The sequence below is a fragment of the Numenius arquata genome, chromosome 11, assembly GCF_964106895.1.
Source record: "Numenius arquata chromosome 11, bNumArq3.hap1.1, whole genome shotgun sequence".
Lineage (NCBI taxonomy): Eukaryota > Metazoa > Chordata > Aves > Charadriiformes > Scolopacidae > Numenius > Numenius arquata.
This window is the reverse complement of record NC_133586.1, coordinates 43,092,757-43,118,295: the sequence shown is the minus strand read 5'-3', so window position 1 is coordinate 43,118,295 and position 25,539 is coordinate 43,092,757. Positions and strand designations below refer to the sequence as shown.

At 43.1% G+C, this 25,539-nt stretch overlaps 1 protein-coding gene across 2 annotated transcripts in view; it reads right to left on the bottom strand.

Moving 5' to 3' along the window:
- FSTL4 (follistatin like 4) overlaps positions 1 to 25,539 on the bottom strand; it is a 234,559-nt gene that overhangs the window by 145,998 nt on the left and 63,022 nt on the right. For both annotated transcript variants that reach the window (XM_074156169.1, XM_074156168.1), the window contains exon 3: positions 14,528 to 14,776. In XM_074156169.1, the coding sequence (XP_074012270.1) occupies positions 14,528 to 14,776 (249 nt within the window). The remainder of the gene's footprint in view (positions 1 to 14,527; positions 14,777 to 25,539) is intronic.

Here is a 25,539-nt window from a genome sequence, read left to right as displayed (position 1 = left end):
GCAGCCAAAATCTCATGGGTTCAGAGGGGCTGAGGTTTTTTGTCTTAATAGCCTTTCACTTCCTTGACACTGTACAGCTTCAGCAGATTTTCTGCCAGTTTGTTTGGACCTAACAAGCTATTTTACCATTAAAACAAAACACAACGTGTCCTGGAGTATTAAACATTTTCCACAAGGCCCTGTTTTACAGTGACTCCAAGAACGACAATGCCAAATTACGAGTCCAAGACAGATGTTTCCCAGATGTGCTGAGCATCTCACGTTCACGTTGGATGCAGACTTCTTCCAACATGCCATCTGAGTTGTACCTGCTGCGCTTAGATGGCTTGACCCCTGAGTTTCTGCTCCTGGGAAACTATTCTTATGAATAATTTTCTCCAGAAACTGGCCACATCTCTCTGGCACCATGGGCATAGAATAAAGTCTGACGGTAATGGAACAAACGGGAAAGGAATGGGAAGCTGTGGATGGAGGGGTGCAGCGCTGTCAGCGTGACTTCCCCACTGCACACCCATGCTCCAGGTCCCAGCCAGATGACTAAATCATAGAATGGAACCTTAAAGATCATCTAGTTCCAGACCCCTGCCCTGGGCAGGAACACCTACCACTAGACCAGGTTGCTCCAAGCCCCGTCCAGCCTGGTCTTGAACCCCTCCAGGGATGGGGCAGCCACAGCTTCTCTGGGCAACCTGGGCCAGGCTCTCACCACCCTCACAGCAAAGAAGTTCTTCCCCACATCTCATCTCAGTCTCCCCGCTTTCAGTTTAAAACCCTTCCCCCTCATCCTATGGCTCCCCTCCCTGATCCAGAGTCCCTCCCCAGCTTTCCTGGAGCCCCTTTAGGGACTGGAAGGGGCTCAAAGGTCTTCCCGGAGCCTTCTCTTCTCCAGGCTGAACGCCCCCCCGACTCTCATCCGGCATCAGAAACCCACAGATGGTCAAGGGCTTTGGCAGCCTGACATTTTTGTAACACAGGCTGCTCTGTTTTTGGGACAGAAAGGACAGATGCAGGAGGGCAATGTCAGTGGAGCAGGAGCAGCCACATGGCACCAGCATGAACCTGCTCCTCAAACAAGGGCTGCAGCACTGCTGTGTTTGTCGGATTGCATGAACTGAACAAAAGCACTTGGCTCTAGTTTAGAGCATGGATTTTATGCTCTAAATAGTAAGCGTTCTTTACTCCAACCTCCTTTCCTCCATGCAGGCATCCCAAGTGCAAACTCACTGATGGCATCGAGCCCATGGGAAAGACATCCCTCACCATGCACTGTCTTGACACCTCCATACTGCTGCAACCACGGAGTCCTTTGGGATGGAGATGACCCTCCACATTGAGCAGACAAACATCTTTACCCCCATGGAGGAGCATCCCCAAAGCCCTTGCCCAGAAGGACCTGAGCTCATGATGGTCCCACACTGCCCCAGCCTTTAACACAGACCACCACCAGTTCCCAGCACCCGGAGTCCTTGAGCTGAGTGGGTATTCATGGCACTTGATATTTTTTTTCCCCCACATTATTCTAGATTTCAAGTATAAATACTCAAACACTGGCCATATGAAAATAGGACCATGGTAATTTTCCTTTAGACTGTTTTACAACTCAAGCCTGAGGAATGCAGCAGAACCCAGAGCCCAGTTACCCTTCAAAAACCTTCACTTTACATGGGACAGCCCAAACAGAATTACTTATTTCTAAGTATTTCCCTCAGAAGAGCTTGAGCACAGCTCTGATCTAAAAAAAAGGCCAAACATTAGAGGTTCCTGCAAGCCCACAAGAGATTTTGCCATTACTAACAGTTTACCTGCAAGGCACCCAGGTGCTATGGGGAGGGATAACTACCCACAGCTGGTCCAGCTGTCTATTGGTCTTTTAGTTAATTATGGGCAATATTCTGAGAATCACATTTCCAAACAAGATTTGCTTTAATTGGCTACACCAGTCCTCGCAGAGGAGCACTAAGATGGGGCTTCCACAGCAAGTAGCTGCAAATACAAAGTTAAATTCTACAAATATTCAGGAACATTTGCTTTCTGGCAACATTCCTGTTAGTAAACCAATTTGCTAAAATATTCATGAATACCAAACTAAAGGGCCATGGATACAGCCAAAGTGCTTACAAAAATACAACTAAATATTCCCTGCAAATGTTTTCACAGTATTCAGTTTGCTCTAGATTTAATAGAAAATAACCCCTATACTAATGCCAGGCATTTTGCATTGTGGCTTCCACTGGAAAACCTCTGGTGAGAGGATCACTGGCATTGGAGAAGGGTCCCCAGGATTGACCTGTGCCTGCAGGGTCCTCGCACGTGCCCTAAGTCAGCGGAGAGGAACCACAGTGGTGCCAGGGCACCGATGCCTCCTCCTGATCCCAGTACAGGACCTCCCCACTGAGCTGCTGGGACAGAACAGCACAGGGAGATGATGCTGCTCCAGTAAAACCTTGTCTGAGCTCTAATAGCAAAGCAAAACCCCCGCATATATTTTGGATGCACTCAAATTCTTCCCATTGAGCTTTTCTACATCTTGATCACAACCCTCCGGTCAGGATAAATAAATAAAACCCCACTAAGATTTCAGCTATTACTCTGAAATAATTAAAAAAAAAAAATAAAAATTCTCTCATTATTCCTGAGAAACAGCTGTGTGGCAGACAAAAAGCAAGCAAGGAGGGAAGAGGAAAACTCTGACATTCCCTGACAGGAGATTGCAGTCATTGCGGGAAGAGACAGACCCCATGCATTTTACATGGCCAACCTCTTACAGGTGAACCTTTGTTTAGCCCATCAGGGTGCTTTCAGTGAAAACAACCCTCACTCAAAAGGAAAACAAATGTCTTCCCTTGGACTTGTCACGCCAATAGGCTTTTTACCACAAAAGTTACATTTAAATATAATTGTAAGCGAGCAAGTTTCTCGCTCTACATCGTGCGGTTCTTTCCTCCTCTGAATTTTTAACGGAAGGAGCAGAAGAAGAACGAAGCTGTAGTTTTCTCCATCACACACGTTCGTTACCGTGGGGATTTTTTTTGGTTCAGCAAGATCATTACCAGATGAGGAGGCTGCAATTGCATTTGCAAAACTGCAATATTTCCTTTCCCTTCCAGAGCCCCAAACCCGAACGTGGGGCAATTCCTTATGCAAGTACAAGAGTCAGATGTTGTGGGTTTTTTTTTTTGCCAAGGACAGCACAGGTCCACACTCATAGCCATTACACACCACAATCACATCTCTGCTGACCACCGCCTGCTCCAACCCTGCTCAGGCATGGGGATTCTGCGTTCAGTAGCCCCAGCCAGACCATGCCCCTCCTTCACCCCTATGGGAAAAAGAGCACATGCCAGGGGAATTTATAGGGACAGGGAGCCTAGGCTTGGGAGGATTTAACAAGAGCTCCGACAGTCATTTCTATGACCTTGAGAAAGTCACTGGCTTTCTTCTAGACTGCAATTCCGCCTCTATAATGGGTGGATTACTATTTTCCTGGCATGCAGGGGGCTTGCGAGGTCTAATTCATTAATCATTGTAAAGCATTCTACGACACTTTGATGGAAAAGGCAAAATATTATCAGTAAAAGCCTCCCATTTAAAGCTCACCTGGAAACCTTCCTCTTACGCCTTAATTTGTGATTGATCCCCACTCAATTAGAGGTAATGGGATTTACATGTCCACTCCAGCAGCGAAGCAGACCCCACAGGAAGGTGCCAGCACCAGCACTGATCCACGTGGAGTAGCCAAGCAATATGCACCCACAGCTCAAAGAACAACAGTTGGATGCTGCATCCCTCTACTGCACGATGACCACCCAAATCAGTGCTGGGTGAAGGGATGGGGACAAATCCCACCACCACCACACACCCATCACTACCCGAACACTGCAACGATCACGCTTCTAATTAACTATGCACTTTACAAATTGAAATTCCTCTCTGTGACTCAGCTTTTTACCAAAAATCAAAGTTTCTACTCAAAGAGCCCTCGAGTCGCTAGCAGACAGACCAAATCTGCAGATCGTTCATTAGCTCGCTATGTCAAGTTTTAACGTTCGTGGGAAGAGTTTCATCTCAGGCGGGCGAGGGAAGGCAGATAACCTCACCACCGGCACTTCGGGTGCCTCCAGCGAGAATACGGCTTCAATACAAAAATGCAAAATAAAAGCAACCAGGGAATTACAAAGGGCTTTATCAGTACCTCATGCCGCGAAGCTCTGGCAGAGTGCTTATTTTAAATAGTCTTATTCTAACTTCACGCCATCTCCGGTAGGATTCAGCCCTCTCGAGTATATTAGCAAAAAGTGCCTGCTAAATCCTAGAGCGGAGAGGCAAGAAGGGAGCGGGGGCTGGTGGAAGCAGCACCAGCTTTTTTCCTTCCAGCCACTTAATTGAATCTGCGCCATCCCTCCTGTTGGTATTCCCTAGCACTCCGAATTTCAATTTGCTCCATGGATTTTCATACTGAGCACCCAGAAAAATTAGCATTTGTGCTGAATAGCTTTTAATCAACTATTCCCAAGTGCCAGTCCTCTTTATCTCTAAAGCACTTCCAAATCTCCTTGCCCGAGTCTCCCCTAGCCCTAAAATTTATTCTATACATTTATTTTCTTCCATTCAGCTTGCAATGTCCTTTACCATGACCTAATTGTCTTAATCTTTTGTGATCATCTCTACCTTCTAACCTTTTCAAGTTTTCTTTTTAAAGCAATCTCTTGGTCTCTCTCAGGGTTTGCTGCTTGTTTGGTTTTGTTTTTTTTAATTAAGGTTTTCTCTGGCCTCTGTCTCAGCAGAGGTGGAGATGTCCCACAGAGGTGTCACCCTGCACCAAACCACACATTACCTCTCAAAAAGGTGACTTGTGAGGCCCTTAATTAAATCAGCAATTTTTCTCCGAATACAACTTATGTAATTTTAGAGAATTTAAGGCAACCTCACAAGTGTCACAAGAACGTTGAAGAGCTCAGCTCCTGATTCCTGTGGTCACCTGTTAGCCAACACACCTAATTCTGAAAGAACCTAAATTTTTAGGGAATATTCCCAGCATTTTTTACTAGGGAAAAAGAAAACATTCAGTGTTCTAATTTTCAGTCTAACAACGGCTCACAGGAAATCTCTTCAAATTACTCGGCCTTTTTTGCAGCAACAATTTCATGCCAAACCAGGACTTGGTTTCTTGCAGAAGGGCAGCAAATGCTGTGAAAGGCAACCGGCCCTGGAGAGAAATCCCAACCTGAGAGAAAAATCACAATATAGGATATTCTTTACATGCAACTCAATTAACCACGTTGTGCACCTGAAGTGACCCATGTGCCATTTCCACATGTACCTCCCCACTCTGAGGTCCAGGCTCAGCACTCGCTCCCAACCAAGCCAATTCCAGGCTCCCTCCTCCTCCTCACTGCCTCCTGCTCTCACATAAACCTCCCGGCACCAAACACTTTGCTCTTTCTGGTCACAAGGAAATGAAGCTGTAAGATGTATTCTCATAGGTGACACTTTGCACATTCCCCTTCTCTTGAACCAGCATCCTGAGTTTCCACTTGATAACTCTTCTAGACAGAAACATTTAAAGACCCTTCCAATAATACTGAATTACTGTGGTCCGGCACTGAAATTTGAAGGTTTTCCAACACAGAAAACACTTGAAGGATTTCTTGATCTCTGCCAGTGAAGAAAGCATAAGAAACCATAAGAAACTATTCGTTCTCTATTTTTATACAATATTTGTTATACTTTACTTGAAATTACTTGGGTAACACATGGCATATGCTGTCCTTCCCTTCCACTGGGAAAACCATGGATGTAGATACTTCATAGAATCATTTAGGTTGGAAAAGACCTTTAAGATCATGGAGTCCAACTGTGAGATTGTTTGATTCCAATCATTTTTGATACCAAGCCCTAGATGAATCAAACTTTAATCTAAATATCCTTTCATTAGGAGATAGGGTAGGAGTCCATATGCAAAGCTGAGTGCAGCCACAGAGTATCCCCACAAGCACCCCTCAGGAAACTGCCTTTTGAAATTTATAACTTGACACAATTATATTTTCATAATATTTGACACAGGAGAAATCCTCTAAATTACCGTAGAAGCAACAGAAGAGTAGAAAAAGAAGACATAAGGGAAAAAAAAATATTAATGTTGTTGTAGGAGTAGGGTTGGTGCTACCATGACGGTCTAAGAACTAAAATGCACACAGAGTTTACAGGGAAAGGTAATATCTTTTCTTAGACTAACAAAATTTAGGGGAAAAAAAGCAGCTAATTTTTGAACATCCAAGCTCTTTTCAGGACTATGAGAGATACAGCAATGCAGAGGCTCAGTAAACGTGTCACTTTTTAATCATGACTTTGTAATATCATGCCCCACTTTGCTGGCATTTCTCCAGTTTACTCACCACCTAGAGTGGTTTGGAAAATTGTTGATAGAACCGTGAGAGCTAATACTAAATTCAAGAAAATAAAACCACAAAAATTTTCCTTAATGTTTACTGCTTAGGGCTCTTCAATATTTAAGTGTGGTTCAAGCTCCCAAATTCACTACAATAAACATTAACCCGATCTGCAGAGAAGAAAAGCAAGTCCAGACCGCCATGAAGTCACGACAAGCATGTCAGATGCAAACAGCACACAAAAATAGGTAAAATGAAAGATAAACATCCCCATCCTGAGCATTGTAGGCAGCAGTACCACAGCTTGCACAGCAACTCCCAACTGGCAAATGCAAGACACATCCCCGTGTCTCTTCCCACGTCCTCCGCTTTGATTCTCCATCCTCCTCCTCTGCTTTCATTCCCCACAACTGCATCAAAAGAAGCTTCATTATCACCTCTCAGCTCTCCTGAAATCGCTGCAGTGAAGGTTTGCCAGTGCCAGGCTTTGAGCCGGCCAAGCAGATGCCACCCTAAAGAATTACAATTTGCCTCTCGCTTTTCTGCCCTCAACAATATTAAGCTGCAGCTCTGGATGCTTTAAACCGAGACTGTCTCATGCTACCATTGTCTTCCTCCATGCTATCGAGTTTTAGGCTGAGCTGTTCTATTTTCAATATGTAAACAGGTCCTTAAACCCCTTTCTTAGTCAACTATAATTTTCTTGCAGAGCAGGGATTCCCAATCAGTGCTTGATGCCGGTGTGGTCCTCCAGCAAGGCAGACAGGCTGCACGTTTTATTAACTGTGGGCTTCAGTGACTGCAGTTCAACAAGTACACATTTTTTTCCAAAAATGTTAATACTGCTGCTGAAATATCCTTGAATTCCTTTGTTCTGGTTGATACCTAATATTAAGCTGTTTGGTTGGGAGATATCATGGGATATGTATATAAGCTGATGGGAGCTTATATCTGATGGGAGATATCATGACCATACATATCAAAACTGGAAACCAGAAAAGATTAATTGACTGGTCCTTAAATAAAATGAAACGGGTAACAGTCACCGAATAAAACTCCTCACAGGCGCCCCAGTCGTATGATCGTTGTAAAAAACAAACTTTACACAATTTCATATTAAAAACAAAAGGCCACATTACAGTTATTCCTGCACTCCCCAAATGGCCATTGCCTCAAATTGGAGCTATAAAAACACTGGGAATGCTGGAGAGGGATCACTTTAGATAACACCACTTCTTCCACCAGCTTCATCCATCGTGTGTTTTCCCCCCATTTCAGCTTTACGGACCATATCTGAAGTCTGTCACCAGTCTATGTAGAATTGCAGTATCAGGGAAACAGAAAACCTGGTTTCGGTGAAGCAGACGCAGGTAATGGCACCGCTGTGAGGAGTTACAGTGGGCATAATTCACCTTTTGATTGACTATGTCAAATTTAGTGTCTGCCACAGTGCTCCAGTATCATTTTTCTTTGAACCTGTGGGGACTTCTTATTTTCTGACATGCATTTCTTTGGGAACTTTTTGTGGGGCTTCTTTAGGACCTCTGCTAATTTTGATTCTTTTTCTAATGCTTAAACTTTCCACACTTTCTTGTTATTGGCATTTAATTTCCAATGAAAGACCAACTATATCACAGAGAGTTTCACAACTGATTTTGAGAGGGCCGAGATTTCCCTTCCATGAATTTCAGTGATGTGAGCAAGGGTATTTTAAAATGGAAAATACTCTTAAAGACCTTAAACATACTCCTACAAAATTCCTATTACCAAAGCTAGGAGCAGACTGTCTCACGTTCGCATCCTCACATAAAATCAATGGAATTTCCATAATTTACCCCAAAGATTGATGCAGTCTGTTTATAAGGAGTTAAGCTGTCAGTCACATCTAAGAGGATTCAGCCTGAAAAGCCAGGTAAAATTGATCCCTCCCCAAAGGCCTCGGTGGAGGGAGCTGGAAAAGCAGCATGGGAATAGAAAGGAATCCTTTTGGTATTCAGAGCCCTGACATATTCAGTATCGTTGAGAACTGCATCAGCTCCATTGAGAGCGCACACACCTCCATTATATATAGCACTTACCTCTCTTTATCACATTGGAAACTCCTAATATATTTACATTGGACACTGAAACGATCATTACAGTCCAGACCTACGTGTCGAAGACCCCAGCCTCCTCCCCGGAGGGATTAATTGCACGTCTCCCAGCAGCTCTAAATCCATCTCCCTGCCACCGAAGCAGCCTGTCAGCAGCGCTGCAAAGTTAAATCGGCAAATATTAATTGCCAGCTGGGAAATCTGCCATTAGTTCACACTCAGATTTATATATTTAATTTTTTTTCCAGCTGGAAAGAGAGTGTTAAATGGAGCAGATTTCTTTGCAGTCTGCAAACCAGCTGACAGAGTGGGTTTGCCTGTTTTGCAACCACTAAATGAGCAAAACATCCAACACCTTCTCAGAGATGTTTTGAAATGCTATTCTTTAGAACAAATTACTTCTGGAAGTAACAAAGCACTGAGCTAACACATGGACAACAAATAAAGTATGGAGGAAATAAACCACCACCACCTGAGGCTGAATTCATATCTACTGGAGATTACTGCAGCGATACATTGCACGAGTTATTAGCCTGCTTGGGGTTTGTTTTCCAAGTTTGTAATTTATTTACATTCAAGCATAGAAATTTTTCTGTCAACATGCAGAAGATTATCATTTTCCATAATTAGAAAGAAACTTTTTGAGAGCTGGAGGAAAGAGAGGAGAGAAGTTGAAAATGAAAGATGCCATTTAAGGCCGTGAAATCCTAAAATGATGGAATGATGTGGGTTGGGAGAGGCCTCAATATTTAAACATTTAGTGCAGAGTCAGACCAGGTGACTCAGGGCTGTTCCCAGCCAGGTCTTGAAAGCCCCCAGAGATGGAGGGTGATGGTCACCCTGGGTGACCAGAGATGGTCAGCTGGGTAACTTGTCCCACCACTCGACCATCTTCATGGGGAAACTATCTCCATCTCCAGGCTGAACCTCTCATTTCAGCTTTTTCCCTTGTTTTTCATTCTCCCACTCCCACGCAGAGCCGGGCTCCATCCTCTATACTATACCTGCATAAATCATGAGATAACAAATTATTCTCACTCTTTCAGCATGCATACACACTTGCAGACGTGTGTGTACACGCACACACAGAGGCACGTACATTTTGGATGACAATTTATAGGTTCATAGTATGAAATGTTGCTCTGAGCTCAAACCCAGCAGTGTGACCATGTGTCTAACAGAGAGGAGAAAGGCAGGTGGTTTTCCACAGGTATTTCTTTCCAAATTCTGTAGAAAATCTCTACAAAAATATGATTTATTGCAGGGAAAAAATTGACCTTGTGTGAGGAGGAAAATTACTGTCATGTATTTGCTTAAAAGAAAAAAATAATAAATATTGTAAGCTAGGAGACCAAATTATTGAAAAAAATTACTACTGACACTTCAGGAGAGACTGGTAGAAGAAGGACGACAGGACTGGAATACCAGACATGAACGTGCCTTTATAATGCCCCATCTCTCCATATAAAATTCTGTCAGAGCTTATAAAATTAAAGCTTTAGTGGAAGTTGGACTGAATTTAAAAAAAAAAATGAATAAAGTAATCGGTACAGGTACCGTGCATTTACATAATGGAAAGTTCAAGAATTCGGTCAACTAAGTTGGATTAAATTCATGCCAGAGCACAAACTAAATCTGACCAGCTGCAGTACAAAGCTGCTGCATAGCCCAGCAAGAAAAGCTGAGCTTTTTATAAAAAAAACCCCAATATACCTGGATAAAGGGAGGATGTCAGAAGCAGAGAAAATAAGGAATGAGAGTTTGGGCAAGCAACACGGCTGCCTTCCTCTAGCAGGGGCTTGGCTGATGCAGGAGAGCTTTAGGATTGCTGATTTCACAGAAAAAGGGTGGGGAGGGGGAAAAAAAAAAGTGGGGAAAAAAATACTCTTAAATCCTGAAAATGGAAAAGCATAGCTCTAAACAGAAAGAATTTCTCTAATATATGTACGCTGCTAGAGAAGTACGTCGCTCTGATGTGTCTGGAGAAAGGAAGGAGATAAGGGAAGAAAAACTGTATTGAGTGGTGTATGTGCAGCTTTTGCTGGCCAAAAATAATGAGAGAAAAATGAGTGAAGAGACCGAGTGGGTGTAAAAAGTCAAAAAGAAAGAAAAAATGAATAGAAGTGGGAAAAAAGGGGGACTGCTGCTATGGGAAAGCAAAGTATCGTCCAAATCACTGCACTAAAATGATTTAGCTGCATTATCCAAGGCACTTATTCAAATAGGAACGTTTCCAGGCCAACTGCTCATTTTGGACATCTGTGGGACAATTGCCATTATGAGCACAGATATCTTTCTGGTTTTCATGAGTACTGGGAGTGCTTTTGGGGAAGATGAACTTCTTTCTTCTCCTCTTTGGCAAAGAGCAAAAGCATTTTATCCTCATGCCTTTTGTTACTCAGTCAAAATCACCAACACTCAAATCAAATTACTATGGAAACTCACAAAACAGTGAAAAATAGGTAAAACCAAAAAAAGCCGCCACATAGTAGAGAAGTCTCAAATAGAACATTTTCCTATGGGAAAACCAAACTATGTCTCATACCAGCAAAGACAACTGGATCAAGGAGAATTTGAACAGCTACGAGTAGCAGTGACATTTCCCCTGAGACCTCTGGATGTAGGACTTCTGCCTTACGGTATTTCCCTTTGGGCTCCAAACTCCTAAGTGAAGTTTTCTATCTATTTATCATTTGCTCCATCAACTGTGAAAAAAGGATGGCATTTGTATTTTTCTGCACGGCAGCACTGGGAAACTGTGCTGCACCAGCGGGAGCAGGATGAAGCCTGGGGAGATCTCTCCTGCTGGGACCTCTCATTGCTTCACCCACCTTTCCATGTGCTCCCACCTTAGACGCTGTGTCCATTTGCCAGCTCAGCTGGACCAAGCCTTGGGCACGGTGGCCAGCTCAGCCCAAAGTCTGCACAACAAGGACTGACACCCTCCGTGAAACCTTTCACAAACACAACGTTGATGTGGTCTACCACGTTTGCTGATACAAACGAGGTGATGTCCACCCTCACCCAGCAGATCTGTGTGATTTTCCACATTGCTCTCAGAGACATGTATCAATTTCAAACAATGCCATGGGAAAATCTGGATGTCTGAAGGCACACAAATTTCTTAACTTCTTGAACTCTCAAGGCTTCAAGGAGCCATTTCATTCTAGGCTGGGCAAAGGAGAAATTGGTTGCTTGCCCAGATCCAAATTCTCTTCTGCTCTTCCCAATACTAATGCCAGTACAGAATGAAATTCTGGTGAGGTAGCACAAATCAAGCAATGCTTCTAGTCACACACAAGTGCCAAGTTTGCTATATGCTGGTACTTACAAAGCACTTCAAATGTGATGAATATGTTAAAAAACCTAAAAAGAAAAATCCTTTCCCAAAACACACAAAAGAAAACAAGATCTTTGCTGTTTGCTTTGTTATCAGTTTACTGTGGACAGACCCAGCTCAGGCACCAAAGAGGAATCGTGGTATTTGATCTCTGTCATACTTTAAGGCCATCCAGTTTGTCACCGAAAACTGGGTAAGCTGGTAGAACACACAGATGCAATCTGCGGTGTCCCTCAGCTCCACGCAGGGACTTAAGTCTTAATTGAAGAAGTCAACTGGGACAAAAAGCCATGACGCAGCCCACTTATCAGCCTAATTGTACTCAAGTAATTAAACTATCTACGTGATAGAAAACAAATAGAAAGCGTGTGCCCACTGTCAGAGGCACACCTGCTTTCCAGCAGAAACAATACACTTTGATTTTTCTACAAAGTCTTACACTTTATGTTACATCTATAACGTTGCTTATAAACTGGTAGCTTAATTGCTTACTACAAATCTCTATTTAAAAGAAAACACTATCATTCTTGATTTACAAATAGGAGGCTGAAATACAAAGAAACTAAAAGATACACAGCAGGTTACTCAGGAACTGCATGGCAGAAACAGGGGATGAAGCCAAATATTCCTATGGAGTCCCAACTCTGTGGAATTATTCCCTCCTTAAGGTAAACTTTTTTTTTCCCCTATATTTTATCTCTGCAGACAGTGGTGTGAAGTACTTTTTGATCTATTCATGCGGGAAGAGAAGTGAGTTTGTTTCTTTCTTCCCCTCCATAAAGCTGTTATTCTGCTGAAAAGCAGATCTGAGCAGTGCTCCATGGCAAGAGTTGAAGGGTTACTTTAAACTGGGACACAAAACTACTACTTTCTGCCATCATTTCATGGTGTGTTCAGGAAAGTATTCAAGCGTGACATTGTATCATTAGGTATAATACAGCCATTGCAGAGCCACTGATTACTGCAATGAGAACTCATTTTCTTTAACACTGTATGTGATAAGGAATGAATAAAAACCCGGGCCAGAAGCACTTTTGTAAAAAGGTAGGCAATGTACAGGAATGAAAAAACTGTCTGAAGACACCTTTGGGGGAGTTGGGGAAAGAAAACCCGCTGCATCAAGTGGGGTCAGGGAGCTGCCGAGCACCTCTGAAACCAAGATCTGTATTTCCCCTTTCTTCGGGAGGTTTCTCAAGCTGCAGTCCCATTGGCATCTTATTCAGGCATGGAGGCAGTTTCTAGCCAGATCCATGCCCTGATCTGACTTGATACCCTGAAGCAGAAACACCAGCACTAAGAGCCTTACAAGCATCCTTTTCAGATGCTCCAAAAATCCCTCTTCACCTTGACCTGCTCATGTGCTGTGCCTCTAGATATGCCTTTAGAGGACCCCCTTCCGTGATTAACTTCATACAAAGTCTATCTTAGGCCTAATCACCTGCTTTGGTAAATTTAGAGCATGCCTGTGACGAACTAACCCAGCTCACCAAGTCAATCCTCCAACTGGCTCCTCCATCCCGTCCACAGCCAGGTCCCCAAAATAAATGAGAATTTCCAGTGCTGAACAAAGCAGTGTCGAGATAGCTCTGGAAATTTTGGGCTGGTCTCAGTCTCTGGGCCTCCTCTGAGGCACAAGAACAGTAATGCTTTTCTCTCTCCAAAGGGTATCAGGAGGATATATTAATAAGACTCTTCAAATAGGCTCCTGTTTCTTAAATAGGCTCTTCCAGCATCGTGCATTCACACGTGTTAGTAAACGAGAACCTGTCATGGATAGCTCTGTACACAACCCAGCTCCTCAGGGGCTCAAGTGCCCAGTGAGCTGAAGATAAAGGAATTATTTTCATATTTGATCATGTAAATGTCACTGGATATATTGGCAAGAACCCACTCGTATCTTTCTGTAGGTATATGAAGTCATATTTGACAAGGAGTTTTCAAGATAGCTAGCGAGGCCTTTACAAGACCTCTCATTAGAAGTAAAATAATTTACAGCTTCTTCTGCTCCCTGGCATTTTATCACACGCTCCTGCTACTTCAGCCTCAATTGATTTGTGACAGGATGGTACATGGCATACAAAACATTAACAGAAAAGGCACAGGACTCCATCCCTTTGGTGATTTGGTGCAATGATGATAAAACTTGCCATTGAACCAGTAAAACAGCTGAAGATGTATACATCCTACTGGTAACAGAACCATCTTTAAAATTATTTAAATCTCTGTTCTGGCAGTACACTTCCCACTCCTCTTATGGCATCAAAACAGCTCCTTTCCTTTGCCTGTGCCATTTGCCTAAGCAGGTTTTTGTTTCTCATTTTTGCAAAAAACTTTTTCAAATACCATATTTTTCTTAGCATCTTTGTCTTGTTCAAAGCCTTACCAAATGAATTGGATTGTAAAAGTTATTACTTACAACTGGAAGTTGTAAGTACTGAGCAGCACAACTACAGCGCACACAATGCATGCAGTGATATTAATTATTCACCAGTTCCCAGTCTGATTACGTTTTGGGTGGTGATGACACACAGGGGCTTAATAGCTGCATAAAACATTGTGTTATGTTCTACAGTGTCCCAGAATAAATCATCCTTGGAAAATTTATCTCTTAGAAATAAAACATACCATTTGGCCATTTGTCAAGATTATGGTAAGATGAGTGATGAAAGTTCTACAGAAGTATTTATTTTTTAATGATACCCTACCTTTGAAGAAACAGTCCTTGCTGTGGATAATGTAGATTTTCTTCCTCTGCAGGCAGGAGGCTCGATGCAGTTGACAGTGATTTTCATAAAATTTGCCATCAGATCCACACACGGGCATGTAGCTGGACTTGCAGTCTTCTACGCATCTGCATTCGGGCTGGTTGGTGTCCTTGTTCACGACACACTTACTCCCCCGGCCACAGTACTTCTTCTCACAGGAGGCATGCAGGCCATCCTGCCCGTAAAGCACTGGGAAGAGCAGAAAGCGTCAGCGTGAGCAATATTTGCCAAACAGACCATACTCTGATACAGCAGCACAAAAATTACAGGAGCAGGAGCTCTCTGAGGGAAAAAGCACCCCCACATCTGTGCTCCCAGACCTCCGGCTCTCACTCATCACAACATTCAGCGTGTGCTGAAAGGGCTTTACTGAAAAGCGATGGACACGGGGCCATTTGGTCTTTTAGCCCTTTGTGAAACCATACCTGAGAACAAAATCCATTGAGAGCATTTCAGTGCCCAAAGTTTGGCCGTGAGTTACATTCAGAAAGCAATTCTGAAAACCTACGCTCCTCCAGCCACAAAACCCACGAGGAACTTCATTTCAGGCAGCAAAATGCCCTAAGTGATGGCACTTGAGTTCTGTACCGGTGTCCACATTAACTCCCACCCTCTGAGCCAGAAGCAGAACATTCCCACAGGTTTCAGTGAAAGCCCAGGCAACCGCTGAGAGCTTTTGAGAAAATAACCACCCAAAAAGACTTATCACTGAAGTAAAGGCGATACTACAGGAAGATGCTTCTTGCTGTAAAAGCGACCATCAGTGTATGCCCCTATGCTCTGAATAATGACATATAATGAAAAGGAAGTTTCTACTACTTTTAAGAATTCATTGGCTATAACGTTCTGAACATTACAGTACAATCTGCTGTTTGATACTGTGAAAAGGCTAAGGAAGTTGCCCTTGTGCTATAACATTTTCTGCTTCCGGAGTTTCCTCGGCTTGAAGGCTTACAACAGAACGTTATTATAAGTCATGCTGGACAGGGGACTTCCAAACAAGCCACTACTCTGAGTATAATGCTAATTATTGCTCTATGAAGAGAGTTTCATGAAATTAGATTATGCTATGCAAATTGGAATACACGAAGTTGAGAATTACAAAGGGATGCTGCAAAAGGCATAATTAAAACAGGAATAAACATTTTGTAGAGTGCAGCCTTCCAACAGCAGCCACCTCTGGCTGCGCCCATGCCAGTGACTCAATCTGGACCAGCAAAGGACATTTTGAAGCAAATCCCTACATTTATCACGTGTAGGTTTGTCTCTCAGTGAGGTTTTGGTGCGTGCTACGTTTCAGAGGAAGCTCAAGTGGAAGCAGTGCTCCAGCATCCAACAGGACGAATCCTGTAGTGACCACAGCACCACAACGTCCTCCAAAACGCACCCAGGGCTCTGCCCTTCAAAGGTTTTTCAAGTAGCAGAAGCGTTCAGCCCAGGAGAGCAGACCAGATCTCATCCAAAGACCCTCCCATCACATGTAATGGAAATGTGAGGAGCATCAGCTGCCTCAATCTATTCGTCTCTTTTTATCATGCTAAATTCCTTGCTTCCATTCGTATTTTATGCCAAAATGAAGTGCCCCAGTGTTGAAGCTACATTTCATCTACTAGTGATCAAGGGGTTAAAGCGCATACACAAAGAGAGGCAAAAGCTTCTACAAAGCCCCATTTTTCCTGGCCCCTGTTAAGCCTTTGTTTTTATCACTGTACATCAGAAAGGGAAAAAAAATCTGTTATTGGAGGATTAACTATTTGACTCAATAACTCATTAAAATTCCTCCAACTTGGCAAGCTAAGAAATATTGACTTTTCCTGACTTGTAATAAACTAGAAGGTCAAAGCATCTCTGAGCAGTGCAAAAAGTACAGTCCCTGGAAGGAGTAGCTGAATATTCTTTATTTACTTTACTAATTGTTCAAGAGTTTCTGCAAAATGTCCTCAGGAATGCAAATTTTGTGACCTCTGGGAGACCACACTGCCAAGGCCATCTGAATTTACAGTGTCTGCTGTAGATCAGAGCAGCACAAAGGAACAGGGCTTGAGGAAGCCCTTGTCAAGGATCCTCCTCCTCCTCTCCGTGGCAGGACCTGCACCTGTACAGGCACTTGGCAATGTGCTCAAAAAGACGTGTTTTGGAGACTGTTGTTGATGCTAAAGATATTTTTTAAAAAAAATAAAAAATCAAAATTCAGGAGCTATTATTGTCTCTATAAAGATAATTCAGATACAGTTACACCAAAGCCCTTCCTGTGCTGTCTTGATTGCTAAAAATTGATCTCTCGGAGCTAGCACCAGCCAAGGACTGCACCACGCATCTCGCTGAAGGTTATTCCTGGTTCACAGTGAGCTGCTCTGATTTAATGCACCAGGTCACACCTGGGCAGGCCACAGCTGCACCCTGCCCCGACAGCTACCACAGGCACCACCAGCAGCAAAAGTCCTCTGGGAGCCTCAATTATTTTTGGTGTTTTGATTTTTAATATAAACTTAGCATTAGGGAAGACAAACACTATTCCTATTGCAACAAAAGTTTTAAGTTTTTTAATGATACGAAGATTTGGTTGAGCACCAGCTTATAGAAAAAAAAAAAAGGCAAAATACTTTGACTTTTCTACATCCCCCCTGGTTACTACGGAGAAATCACAGAAAGCCTGTCTGCGTTTATGTCTCAATCATTTTGTTCCCAATTTGGTTCATTCTGGGTTCCCAGATGGAGAACTCCTATTTAAACACCCCTAAGCTGGCTAAGGAGGTAGGAAGGAGACCCTGCAAACAGCCAGAAAAGAAAGTTTTGTGTACTTGGGAATCCTGATGTGATTCTACTGGTCCAAGCCCTCTGAAATCTGTGTCTGCAAGCAGAGTGCTACCATGGGATGTCTTCATCGGAATCTGATAATGTTGATAGCAGCTCTTTAATTCAATTCTTACTTGTATAACCCTTTGAAGAACTAAAGCTCCCAAAAGCACAGATGGACCCTCTGCCCAGGAAGGACAGTAATCGGATGCAAAACAAAATGGAGCCAGTGGAAACCAAGAGGAAAGAAGGTATTTGACTGTAAAAGCATTTTTTGTCCTCACCCAGGTAATTAATTAATCCAGAGCAGCATCATGGAAAGGGACTTTCCTTGACTGCAATAGATTCCTGCTCTGGTTGATGCCACAGGCAGCCGGGAAGGACACCAGAGCGTAGCTCAGCAGCACGAAACGCGCCTGCCATCTCTATTTTTTTTGTCACGTTATTAGAAGTGACTGAATTCCTCACTCTTACAAGGATTATTAAAAACAGAAATGGGAAAGGTAATCAAGTGAAACTACCAACTAACTGCTCACAGTATTTACGAACCCCACTGTACGGCACGGAAAAAGGCATAATTTATTTAATTTATTAGTCACAAAGAAAATCATTCACTTAGGTTAAAAATTGATCATCTTGCAAAACAAGCCACTTTCAACACTAATTAAGCTTACCCAGATGGCTAGAAGTCAGAGTTGTTACGTTGCATTAAAACCAGCAGGATGGAGAGAGGCAGCCCATTCATGTATGCCCATGAGAACACTTCTCCAATTGTTTTCCGGCTGCCCCTGAGAAATTTGGAATTTCAGTGGAAAACCAACAAAAGCTTGGTGCAGGCAGCAAAATAACCAAGTTCAGGGATTTCATAAGGCTGCTTAGAAAGCTCTCTTCATCTCAAAGCAAGACTCCAGTAAGAAAATGAAGTCGTTATTGCACATCGGAGAATACACATCCTCTGGCTGCTCATTAATTCATGAAGACAGAGACCTCATCTACCTTTTACATGCCACTAAATATGTTACAGATCAGGCTAAGCCTCACAGGGTTGGTTGTTTTTTTTTAACTCCCAAATACAAGCCTATCCCAAAGAGTTCACGGGAAGGTTGGGTTCACGACAAGCACTGACCGCAATTAAGACCAACCAGACAAACCCATCGCACACACAGCGAAACCAAAACCCAAACTGCTCTATCATAGCACTACTCATAAAAAGGTGCTTATACACTGCAGAAATGTAAATTACCACATTTACATGTTAAAAGTCAGTTTGCCTTCAACTAAGAGTGAGCTCCTGCAGGCAGCTGGACATCCAGTTGTATTGCTGAAGGAAAAAGTTGAAATATAACATCAGGACTGGAGCCAAATCTGGAAACTTCAATGATGAGGCACTGGAGATGGGTATAACTGAAACCAGAAGTTTCTACGCCAAGTCCTTCAAAGGCAACACTGCACGTTGCAAATGTTGTAACAAAATAAAAATAAAATCAAACCCTCTGTAACACGATAAAAATATTCAGTCTCTAAACTCAGTTTGTTACTTCCATTAGGGTAAACCAGTGAGGCAACAGGTCTCGAGCTATTCCTCCAGCATCTGGACACCAGTTTTCCAATATTTTTCCTTTCCCACATTAAATAATCTTCTGTGTGTGGTCTAAAATGTCACACCTGTAAGCACTATTTAATGCTGAAAAATATACATTGCCAGTACACGCATATATATATATATTATACACACAATGCATACACACAGAGGTGTATGTGTTCAAGTGTGTATTTACATACATCTATTCACACACACAGACTGTACGTGTTTACACAGGACTAAACACTCCCCATACACTTGACTTTCCTCAACTTCACTTTTGCAGATTATGGAAATCAGGTGCTGCAAAACGGCAGCCTTAAACCTTCCTTCCCCAGCACATATTCAATGCATATCTTGAATAACTCGTGGTTGGGAGTAACAAAAATTCGGTTGCGTGACTATTGCACCCGGCTTCTGCTCAGTTCGCAAATGCATGTGCTACACAGGTTGTTACCACCACCATAAAATAAGAAAGGAAACATAAAACCAGGAACTTCATAATAATCTGCTCTGAGTTTCTCGGTTTTTCATTGCATGCCTGTTACGAAAGTGGAGAGGCAGAAAAGCCATGGTAAATCACCTGGAATAGGGGCACAGCAACAGTGCATTCATTATCTCCGTTACTAGCCTTTGGTGCTATAATTTATTTGTTTTTATAAAGCAAAACCGGTGACTTATCCTGGAGAATAATACAGAAAATGAGATCTGCTTCAAGCATATGTTTTGCTACGGATGCAGACTATTTTCTTTCAAGGTCCAGGAGATATGTGTGTGTGTGGGCGCATCTTCGAGTGGGATGGAGAGGGACACAGCAGCCTCGGCAGGGAAGGACAAATAAAAATCAGTCTCTTTCACTAATTTAGATGCTCTACACGAAACAAAAGACAGGATGACATAGAAAGCCTCCTCGGAACAAAACCAAGCAAACCTTCCCAGATGGCCATATTATTTCAGGAGGACTCTGGTAGAGTTTAAAAAACAAAACAGAAACACAAAAGGAAAGGAAAATCTACTCTGGAAAGGAGCATTGTGACAAATAGTTGCACGGATGACACTAGCGCCAAGGGAGCTGCTTAATCTGTGTCCACAGTTTAACATCAAATACAAACAAATTGGAATTTCTCAACCGAAGTTCAGTAACAATCTGCAGTTATTCTGCAAATAACACCGTGGAAGGGCTCAAAAATCATATGAAAGTTTTCTGTATCAATTTTTACAGCTGAAAATGGGAATTAATGTTACCTTCTATGTCTGTCAGGCCTATGAAATCCATTAGAGGTGATACAATGAAAAGGCATTTGAAAATTTCAAGTAACTATGCTCTTTCTAGTGTAATTAGCCTAATTTTTGTCCCATTTCAAATCCATTTAACCATTATGAGATCAAAAGCTTCATTAAATATTATTTTTGGATGGTGTCATGGTTTATGAGGGTATTAACATGAAAAAAAGAGGCAACCGACGTGTATAATTCAAATGATCCCAACTATGTAAAGCACATACATAGATTACAGAGAAAGAAATACCAACTAATATATGAGACCATATATATTTAGATCCCTGCCATGAAACTCTACTATGCACAATTTGCTTGATTGTTCTCTTCTTGGAAGAGCTACTAAAGAGGCGATGCATAAAATTGCTCTTTATGAAATGTTTAGATAAAGTTATCTATGATAGGTACCATACATTGAAGGCAATTTTATTACATTACCACAATGCAGCAGGTAGAGATATAAACTTAAATCTGCTGGGCTGTGTAGCTCCTGTCGACACCACACCTTGCCTTGTGTTTGCAAGCTGTCCAGCAGGTCCCCACAGCCAAGAAACGCCACAGCATTAGCACAGAACTAGGATATTGCCTGCATTGATTCAAAGGATTTAATGTTTCCTTGGGCACCTGTATTTACAGTGTTATGAGCAACCCAGTGAAACTGTGTGTGTGTGTCTGCATGTGGACCTGTTGAAGCAGGGCCAGAGGAGGCCACGGAGATGCTGGGAGGGCTGGAACCCCTCTGCTGGGAGGACAGGCTGAGAGAGTTGGGGGGGTTCAGCCTGGAGAAGAGAAGGCTCCAGGGAGACCTTCGAGCCCCTTCCAGTCCCAGGAGATTTAGACTGGATCTCAGGAAGAAATTTTTTCACTCTGAGGGTGGTGAGACCCCAACCCAGGTTGCCCAGAGAAGCTGTGGCTGCCCCATCCCTGGAGGGGTTCAAGGCCAGGTTGGACGGGGCTTGGAGCAACCTGGTCTGGTGGGAGGTGTCCCTGCCCGGGGCAGGGGGTTGGCACTGGATGGTCTTTGAGGTCCCTTCCAGCCTAACCCATTCTATGATTATATGTGAGCACACACAAGTGTATTTTACTTGCTTGTGTGTTTAATTATCTCAGTATTGCACAGTTCAAAGAATGCAGAAACTTTCCAGTATCAGATCTGGAGGGAACAGACCGCGTTAATACTTTTGGTTTCTTTGGTAAAACTCTGTATCAGAAGAATAGACTCTTCTGAAGGAAGTCAGTGACATTCCCATAGGTCACTGCTCAAAATCAGTCTTGTTGCCTTTAATCTTGCTCATCAATCTTCTGCCTGCCCCATCCCTTCACTCTGACTCTCAGGACCAGCCTTACTCCTCTCCTTGTTTTCAGCTGTCTTTTATCCTTTGGCCAGCACAGCAAGCCCTAGCACTCCATGGGCTACTATAAAAGACACGAGAAATCAATAACGCAGTGTCATGCATCTTTCAATGCCATCGTGTCATGCTATTCCTTCAATGAAGTTCTGGTGGCAGAGACTACGAGGTGGTTAGAATCCAATAATAAAATAACTAGAGATGACTTGCCTGTTTTTCTGGCGATTTCTCCAATTACATTACCAATGGAGTTGCTGGAGGCAAGCTGAACAGCCTAGATTGTCCCGGTTATCTGCATTACTAACCTTTAAATCTGTCCATGATGTCACCTTTTGCTCACTCCCCTTTTTCCCTGACTCCGTCACCCAAGTCTTCCCCCCCCCTGCTCCTCCCCTCCCCTGGCTCCTCCACCCTCCAGAGCCACAACTCACCATGAACCTGGTGGTGCTACCATGCTACCACCAGACCCCCTTGGCACAGGGCAGCAGTCTCTCACTTCCACTTATTTTTCAACAACTGATTCCAAAACTCTAACAATTTTACCCTCGCTTTGACTGTTTCTACATGGAGGAGTGTGACATCCACAAACCATGTGCTGCAGAGGCAGTAGGACACATATGGCCACCATTACCACGTCTATGTAAAAGCACAGGAAATCTTGCAATTTTAGCAATGGTTCAAGAACAAAAGATGCCAAGTTTCCATCTGAGGGGTATTCTACAGTCTCAAAGAAACCTCTCCTTTTTCTATTTTTTGACTCATTACTTTGCAATAAGTCCATTTATCAGAAAATAATTGCATTTGTTTACTGTACGCCTATTTTCCCCTTACATATGCACAAACCAAATGCTATTTCAGATTGGATAGAAAGATGTTTTCAGTTTCCTATTTATTTTCTCATTCAGTGCATCAGTTTATAAGCCTCATTGAGGAAAAAGAACAGAAAAGGAAAGCCAGCTCATCACTGTGTTTGTCTCAAAAAAAGAACATTATTCTGATTATTTATTTTTGGTTGGAAGAAGAACAGATAATGAGCTTTTATAATTAATGTCCATTCTGCTTCCTTATTACATTATTCTTCAATTCTGCTCTTAGTAAATAAATCCATCTGACTTGCACCAAGCTGTACAAGTGCCATGGCACGAGGTTCCATTGTGATTGACGACAGAGACCTCAAGTCAGCGTCATCCCAGCGGTGCCCGTGGCAGCACTTCCATTAGCGTTTTCTTTTCTTTAAGAGGTGCATGTCGCATGTTTGAACCTTACAAATGAAGTCACGTTCTTGAAAAACATTTTTCAAGCTATGTTAAAGCACAGCCCAAAAATGCAGAAGAGGTAGAGATGCCAGGCTTCCACCCGTTTTCCTCGCTGCTAGAAAAGGATGGAGGCTGGCACTGGGTACAACCTAAATATACAGTAATTAAATATCAGGTTTTTCAGTAACTTCCATATTCCACCTGGTTATTAGCACTACTTGGAAACACTTGATGACTTGGAGGAAGGGGGTTCATTCTGGTTTGTCATCAGAAGCATCCAACTGTGGGAACAAAAGGTGGACCCACCTCTCTGAGCTCCTGAACCCACCACACCTCCTCCAGCAGCCAGAAAGAAAATTCCCAAACCAACCCCTTTTCTTCACCAAAGGAAAGCTCTTACCCTCAAAAGGAAGCGAGCATGAGCCTGCAAGTCCACCTCCAGGGACAACTCACTTTGGTCTGCAAAGACCATAAATCTACAGAGTCTTTCACTGTCCCTTCTCCTGCCCCTTTCTCCCAGCTAGATTAATTTTCAAGGATAACAGCTTCCAGAGTTCCCAGCTATTAATATTTGCATATATGTACAACTTGCAACACATCTATTATTTACTACTACACATAAATGAAGCTTTGTGAAAATTAGGGACTCGAGTTCATTTTGTGAGTCTATTTCTGAGCACTGATGTTTCTTCTGTAAAAGTTGCCATTTGCCAGAAATAAATGGAGAGAAAAGGGTGGGGAAAAAAAAAGTATTAAAGCTATTTAGTTGTAATGGGGTTTGTGGTAGTGCAGGTGTTTTGTATTTGGGCAGGTTTTTTTTTTTTTTTTTCACTTCTGGGTGAAGTGTAATGCATGTTTGACTCATGGCTACTTTACTTGATTGAAGAGGCAGCCCCGGCAGCGGGATTAGTAGCATTCCTGCATCACATCTAAATCAGCATAAACTTCCCACTTGAAACTGTTGAGGTTGCACAGTGTCTTTTCACTTTTTTTTTTCCCTCCCCCTAAGACATTTCATTTATGTTTTCCCGACTCGATGCCTTAGAGCCTCATAGATTACAAACGTAGGAGCGTTACCACATAACAGAAGTGTGAGGCAGGAGCCAAACAGGTCCATTATGGGGAGAATTACAATCACACAACTACCGAATGAGGATGTATTACATCTGCGTTGGGACATAGAAGAAAGGACGTTTTTATAAATCAGTTTTGAGCCATTCTTCAGAGAGGGAAATAACCGGTGGAGGGACCTTCACACTGACTCCATGCAACCAAGTTGTTTGCTCATCTGAGCGCATCCCCTCTTGTCACCCTTAATGAATCATTTAATTTCAGTCTATCAGAAAACTGCAGCACGCAAATGGCCTGAAGAGACAAAAGCCATGGAAGGATCAGCAATGGATCAGCAGCAGCTCAGCTGCTGCCCTCACACCACATTCAACATCTTAACTGCTGGGCCAGCTTTGCAAAAAAAAAATAACATAGGGAAAAGGCAAAACCCTGGGGAGTACCAGTTTGAAGAGCAACTGGCAAGTAGAGAGTAACAGAAAGTTTCCTAGCTGTTATCTACAACCCCCCTGTGGTCTCCAAGAGCATCACAGGTGACCTGCAGATCACTCATGTTCTGCATCTCTTGGGAGTCTGACCTGGGTGTATGCAGCAATTTCCTTCTCGGTAAAGGGAGAAGAGTCATTTGGGCATACTGCATCCATGGTGATCCCTGTACTTACAAAAATCTTTTCTCCTGAAAAGGCTTCAGAGGGACCCCAGAGAAGGCCAGTGAGGAGACAGCAATGAGCATTTTCCAACCACCAGCTGTGCTGGGACAGGAGAGGGAGCTGGGACAGTGCATATTCCAGCCACAAACCCCACCAGGCACCCCAGCTGTGACTGGGCTATTTTCCAGCTCAAGATTCCTTGAATCTCACAGAAGTATTTTAAAAAGAAACCTGTGTGGTTTGTTGTTTTCAGGTGGGTTTTAGTTTTCATGGTTGGGGCTTTTTTTTTTTTTTGGCTGTTGTTGTTTGGGGTTTTTTGGTCATGGTTTTTGGTTTGGTTGGGTTTTTTGGTTGGTTTTTTTTTGGTTGTTGTTTCTTTTTTTAAAAAAAAAAACAAACAACAACAAACAAACAAAAAAGACAGAACCACTGCAGAAGACGAGTCAACCATTTCTGAGCATAACATAAATCAAACCCCTCTCCGAATACAAAAGGTGGTGCCTCATCAGATGGAGCAAACCATTGCTCAAACCTGCCCCCACTAGGTCTGGCTCTCACACAGCTGAAATGATTTATTTTTTTTTTTCCAGCTGCTCTAAAACAAAGGAGAAACTTGAACTCCAAAGGGCAAAGACCCTGCCTCACCCACACGTCCTCCAAGGCAGTGGTGAGATCTTTCCTCCCAACCCTTAGTGACGGCGCTGCCAAAAACACTGCACCAGAGAAATTAAATGTGTGACGGGAGCGTTGCCAGCCCCAAGGAGGGATGCGCAGGAGATGGGTGTGTGGCAGGCACCCAGGGCACATCGCTGTCACCGTGTCCGGGGCTGTGTCCCACCTCAGGAGGGACAGCAAGGTGAGGGGCATACAGGCAGAGAGCCAGGGCTTCCCCGAGCCAGCAGCCACCGCAACTTATGCCAAATACTTCATTACTTGAAAAACTGCCCAGCTTTTGGAGCCCAAAGGGAAGCTT